The following is a 6,580-nucleotide window of genomic DNA, read 5'->3' as shown; positions in this document are numbered from 1 at the left end:
AATGAAAACTGCCAAATTGAGCAAAATTTTTGAGTTTCAAACTTCCTTCGAAAATGAGAAAATTGCAAAAATTTTCATTGGTATCAATTATATGAGGAGGAATGCTTTTACATGACTAACAGTCTGTAGTCTGGGATGGCCGCACAAAAAATCAAAAAGTGGGAACAAAAAACATGCCAGTTTGTTTTCACATTTTAAGATAAAATCGGGGAACAAAAGCGTCATACTTGAAATTGTGCAGCTAACAGTATAATTGCCGAGGTTAAAAAATAGGATCTGCTGTTTTTTTTCGACGCGTAGATGGATCTGAAAATGATAAAACTAAAAATTATAGTTTATTCTCGCCAAAATATTTTTTTACATTTTTTTTATTTCTACGAGATATATTCTCCCTAGATTGAAACGCATATCACGTATATATTTTTTCCTATTGTTAACTAAAAAAGGGCAACTCTCTTGGACAGCAGACTTGTGTGCCCTCAAATCCACTATAACCAGACCGAAATGAGCCCTGATCAGATTAGTTCCAGACCATTTTCCAGAGTTTCATGCTCTTAATGGTTATTCTAAATGAAATTAAAGAGCACCACGCACAGCTGAGATCTCAACTTGAGAGAAAATTTTCACCCCTTGTCTGTCTATAAACTGGAGTTTTCTATAAAATTTCGTTTCAAAGCTTTCTATAACCGTTCTCAGACTTTTTTTGAATACCTGCTTTAATCATGACAAGTGTAAAAAGTGACATGATCATAGCTCTGAATCAGTACTGATATAAGACTTGCAATTTGGCGTGCCCAGTACTGATACTGACTTGCCGTTCAGACCTGGAAGACATCTATTTTTCTCAGTATGACTGTCCTGCAGAATGCGTTTCTTAGAACCATTAAATGAAGCAAAATCCGAACCAAAAAGTTTCTTCAAAATTCTTGAAGATTACGCCTTTGGTCTCCGAAAATATTTATGTTCTTCATCTAATTCGCATAGTCGTTGCCTGTTTATACGCTCAAATGGGAAAAGTTTCAGTATAAAAATCGATTAAACTTACAAAATTTAGGACAAAATATACAAGATTAAACAGGATATAATGTTTTGACAAAAAGTGAAATGTTTAATAAACTTGAAATTTCTATTGCAACCTCCCCCCCCCTCCCCCCTCAAGATTTTGCCTCTAGTTTTTCTTCAGATTAATAGGGTTATTTTGACTGGATGAATTGACAGCTGATGAAGTTGAAATATTCGAGGAGGCTGTACTGCTGTTGTGAGAGCTGTTTGAGGAATTGTTGTTGTTATTATTGTTGTTGTTGTTATGATTGTGAGAAGATCCCAGGACTTTCTTGGCTCGTTTCCACTTCATGCGTCTGTTTTGGAACCAAATTTTTACCTAAAAAACAAAATTAGAATTCATGGATTGAAATTCAAATTATGATTCAGGGATTCATATTTTGTAAGTTGACGTTTTTGTTGATCAAACTCACTATAGCCATTAAACTGACCATATGTGGTTCAAAAAAATCGATTTAAAAATTTCCTTGCATAATTTGTCTACCTTATTTGACCATTTCTGGTTAGTTAGTTTCCAAGTACGGACTAAGTTATGCTAAATTATTAGCTTACTAGCTTTTTTATAGTAGTACAAAAATATCTACAGAAAATGTCGATAATCTCGACAGAAATAAAATTATTTGTGTTTTTGTGTAATATAATTAATCAGCTGGCATAAAAGGAGTCAACTCTCTAAAAACGATTTTTTTTTAATTACAAGAAAAGTTCCATCTTAAAATCAGGCTTCCATCGTGCAGAACCAGGGAGACGTCGGCAGTTAATTGATTGTGAAAAGCTATAGAAAAGCTGAAGAATTTTGCAAGATTTTGTTTATTTTGTTTCGGTCTCTATGCAGTTACATAATATAGTTATTTATTATTAACGTTGAATAATTGAAAGGATCTTATAGAATTTTATTGATCTTTTACGCTCAGCAACGTACGGAGATATAATTTTCAATTTAAAGTTATGCAAGAAAATCAGGTTAATTACACGCAATAATTAGTATTATGAAGTCAATTCGTTGGAAGCGTCGATCAAGTTCAATTTCGATTATCTTCTATAAAATCTGAGTCATCATATTTTGAAATGAAAACATAGCATTACATTTTAAAAGAATTAGTTTTTGCTTAGTATACATTTTGTGCATTTTGCCCTTTTTAAGCATTTTTTAATAAAATTGATAAAAAAATTTCCATACCTGAGTCTCGGTGAGCATCAATTTAGTCGCCACTTCGAATCTTTTTGGCCGGGAGAGGTACTTATTCTTCCTGAATTGGTTCTCAAGTTCCAAGAGTTGCTGGCTCGTGAAGGCGGTTCGAGGTCGTCTGGACTTGTTTCCCACACCTTGAGCGGGTCCGGCTACTAAGGCGTCAACTGGGCTGCATGCAGCCAGAGGGTTTGGCGGAAAAGGCGGGACAAAACCTGAAATTCAATTTTTCCCGGTATAACATTTCCCAGTGAAACAAAATCTTGAAAAACCGTGCAATGTTCTTGAAACCAAGATCAATGTTGAAAGTTAATAAAACAGCAGGAAATGCGGTGAAATTAGCAATATTTTTTTTTGCAAAGATTAAGGTGACTTTAAACGCGAATTATAAAGCGTTGATAATAATAATTCAAGATAATGCGTTGAATGGCAGTGAACAACTTTCTTTTCGCAGCTCAAGTGGTGAAAAAAATTTACCGCAATTCTTTCAAAGTTTTTTGAAATTCAAAACTTTCTGAAGCTTTTATTGAAATTCTTACGCAATTTGCAACGGCACCTCAAACTGAAAAAAAGTACGTTTGATTTTTTCAGTTTAATTGACTCGATTTTTGCTTGATTTTGAATTCCTTGACCACAAGTGATTTGAATAAACGTAGTTCAAAAATTAAAACAACCCCAGGTTGGGGTCCCAGGCTGAAAGTTGGTTTGTCCTGACAGTCCCGGGCGGAAAGTACCTATTTCCAAACTATCATGCGCTCATACGTTCTTCCGGACAGTGCAACTTTGAACACGCGACGACCCTCCACCAACCCCCCCCCCCCCCCACCCCTCCCTCCTGTTGCGTTCATTTTGATCTGTACATATCGAATTTCGGGCTGCCTCCTCAGGCTGGGGCCCAGTGTTATATAGAAATCTTATTTGCAGTTAGAATTTATCATATCAGTTTTGGTTTTATAAGAAAGCCCAAGGATGAAAAAAATAGCCCAAAAGTTGAAAAACCTTTTCTCAAAAAAGCACCCAGAGTCAAAATAGACCCAATCTTTTTACCCACTGGATGAAAATGAAAAAGATCATTTATTCAAGTTAGCTAATACAAAATTTTTGCGAATAAGTTGGCAAACAACGGTTTTTTAAAATGATTATTCTACCTGGAGTTTGTTCAGCAGTTCCCCCCATTCCCAGAGCTAACAACCGGGAATAGTTTTCCATTTGCTGATTCCCAACGACCCCTCCATTCTGCCCTCCTAATCCTGCAATTCCTCCCGCCTGCAACAGCAATGCAGGGTTGCAGGAAAAAACTGCAGCTTGTTGCAGGTAATTGAACAGCGAAAGACTCTCTGCAATCTGATTGGTTGACGACTGCTGGGAAGCGATGAGGCCGCTTGGCGACTGGTCTGGGTTCGAGATCTGGGCAAATGAGGTAGTTGACGAGTTGCTTGTGTATAAATTTGGAAAAGTATGGGCGACAGATATTCCCGCAATATTTGCTGGTCCCAAACCAGAGTTTGCGTACGTGGAGTAAAGAAAATTTTTGGACAAGTTTTGAATTTCGTCGGTGGGTTTTGCAATTTGGGGTTTTTGAGTTTCGTCTGTTTTCTTGACTGGCGATAACGAACTGCCGTCCAATCGAGGTTTTGCATTTTCAATTGTTTTCGAGACTTGGGTTGGTTTGAAGTCTTCATTTATGACTTCTTGTTTCGGAGTTGAAGTTAATCTTTCGGTTCTGTGTTCCGTAGAATCGATTTCGTCCTTTTCGGAAGCAAAATTTGGATCAGAATTGATGATGTTAGTTTTGGTTAGGGTCTTATCACCCGCGATTGTTTCATCTTCCGAAATATTGTCTTCATTGCTGAGGTTATTCAAAGGTGACGTTTTCGATGAAGCATTTAAGATAGATTCGATCAAAAATTTGGAAATATTTGAAACTTGGGAATTTAGAATTCCGCCGAAATTTCCGCCGCATTTCGGTGTGGTTTGGGCCTGCATGTTTTCAATTATGACCTTTGGGTTTTGCCCGAGAGAAGTCAAGCCGAGATAAAAATGTCAGTCCGCTTTCAAATTTGGGCAAAAATAATTCAAAATTTATTGCAAAATGGTTAAAAGATTAACAATTAATTGAGCGATTAGACGATATAATCAGACAAAAGTGTGAAATTTATATTCAATTAGTAGTTATAATCTGTTTCTAACTATAGGCCTTAACAGTAGGGTTCTCAAAACCAATCAAAACCAGGTGAATTTCAATTATAGCCCAAAAGTGGGTGTAATATCAGAAATAATAAACAATTATTGTGAAGTTAGTCATGAAATTTTATCAGCTGATAAAATGAGCTCTCAAAGTAAAATATTTTCAGCTGAATTAAAATTGGGTAAATATTAATTTCTTTCAGAGATTTACTTTGCAAAGACTGATTTCAAAAAGCGCAGCAATGCTAAATGAAATCCTTTTAAACTTTTGAAATTTTATTAACTTTTCAATCTGCTAACTTTTAGTTATTAGTTAATATTTATCGAAGGCGATGTTTATAGGAGCGTAGGGGGCTGAAATGGCAATTTGTGAATTAAGTAATAACTGCTTTTAAAGAGGCGAGAAAAAAAGGCGAGGACTTGAAAAAAATCGGGGGTAGAGAAAGAGAGAGAGAGAGAGAGAGAGAGAGAGAGAGAGAATGAGTGTGGGGTGGGGTATAAGGGTTTTTGGGCTAAAATGGGGGGTTGGGGTAATAGTGAGAGTATAGTAGTAGTGAAATGGAATTTGAATTGCCTTTGGAAATCGAAATAATCCCGCAAAGTGGATGCGACTTAGGGCCCGAAATTGATTTAAAAATGTTTTTATATCCCCTCACTTACTTTTCAATGGGCCTGCAAGGCAAATAATGGCGAAAAGTAATATTTAATTAATCAAGTAATGGAATAGAACTTAATGAATTATTCAACTCTCCAATCACATTTTTCCACCCTAATCCCCAAAAGATTTCACACCGATTAAAATATATTTACCGAGTGGACAAGAATCACCCCCCCCCCCCCTCTGCAGTCCCCCCCCCCCCCCAACCCACCCCCACCCATATCTAACCCAAATTTCCCAAAACTCCTTTTCCCAGTATATAACTTCTTTCCACCCCTCTCTATTTTCCTATTTTCCTATCCCCTCTTTTTAAGTCTCTTTAACTGCCCTTTCCTCAATCACTGCTACTAACCTACTAACTTAGGTGAGTTATTACTTATTACTAAAGATGCCCCGTAGGACCCGGCACACACACACGTACAAATCCTCTTTTGGTTCCCTTTATTCTCTGGACCGGTTGAGTATTTTGCGGGGGTAATCCGGAGGAAAATCAATTAAGCTAATTCGATCGCTTATGAGCATAAATTGTCGCATTTAACTCGCTTTCAACTTGCAAAATTTCTACTAACTAGGTTATTACAAATCAAATCCGTAGCTTGCACAGCATAGATTAAATGATAATAACAAGTTTAAAGCACCGGTTAATTCTCGCAGCATGATCAGTTGCCTAAATTTAATAAAAGTTTTCATGAAAAATTTATTGTTTTTATTAGCGACTAATTCGCCCAATTTCGTGCCCAAAATCCACTTGGGCAGTTAATGTCTCTTTCTATATCACAGAGCGGATTAAAAAAGTTATTCGCAGAGAGAGTAAATTACGTAATCAGCAACATCACGGGCTGATTTATAATCAGTATATGAATATATTACAATTTTGTAAACTAAATTAAATTCGACTTTTTTTGCAGCGAAATGGCAAAAAATCTTTGAAAAACCAGTGCCATTTTTTTTCGTTGACCAATGATTCTGACTTTTTTTATCAGAGACGATTTGGAAATGGTTATTAATTGATATTGAGAAAAATTCAGGCTCTGGAGCGCTGATTATAAACATATTCAAATTTTGAAAAAGTTGTGCAGGAACAATTTCCAGAGAAAATAAATATCGCTTTTGAAGATCTTGAAAGCATTTGAGATTCATTAACCCGCCCCTTTTTCAATGAAAAAAATGTTTGAAATTAAAGGCAGACTTACTTTTTTTCAGACAACTCTATAATTTTTTGAGGGAATATCAAAGCAATATGTGTGTATTTGTGGCGTGTATACCTGTGAGTGTGTGTGTGTGTGTTCGAGTGTATGTGTGCGAAATTGTGTGTGTGTTTGTGTGTGTATATATGTGTGTGTGCGTGTGTGTTGCGGTGTGTGTGTGTATGTGTTTGTGTGTGTGTGTGAGTATAAGTGCGTGTGTGTGCGTATGTGTGTGTGCGTGTGAGTGCGCGAATGCGTGAGTGCGTTCGGTCATACAGCCTATCGTTTTTTATCTTC

General features: G+C 36.5%; 1 protein-coding gene across 1 annotated transcript; it reads right to left on the bottom strand.

Moving 5' to 3' along the window:
• Positions 1-1,168: 1,168 nt before the first annotated feature.
• On the bottom strand, positions 1,169-4,761 carry LOC142351563 (uncharacterized). The gene is made up of 3 exons (XM_075403652.1): positions 3,400-4,761; positions 2,243-2,466; positions 1,169-1,381 (listed from the first exon to the last, which is right to left on the bottom strand). Exons 1-3 carry the CDS (start codon positions 4,235-4,237, stop codon positions 1,169-1,171), a joined length of 1,275 nt encoding a protein of 424 aa, XP_075259767.1. The 5' UTR covers positions 4,238-4,761.
• Between the last annotated feature and the right edge of the window lie 1,819 nt (positions 4,762-6,580).

Source organism: Convolutriloba macropyga, chromosome 13 (genome assembly GCF_964194025.1).
Source record: "Convolutriloba macropyga chromosome 13, txConMacr16.3, whole genome shotgun sequence".
Taxonomy (NCBI): Eukaryota; Metazoa; Xenacoelomorpha; order Acoela; family Convolutidae; genus Convolutriloba; species Convolutriloba macropyga.
Note: the sequence above shows the minus strand (reverse complement) of the source record. Positions and strands in the feature narration are given on the sequence as shown.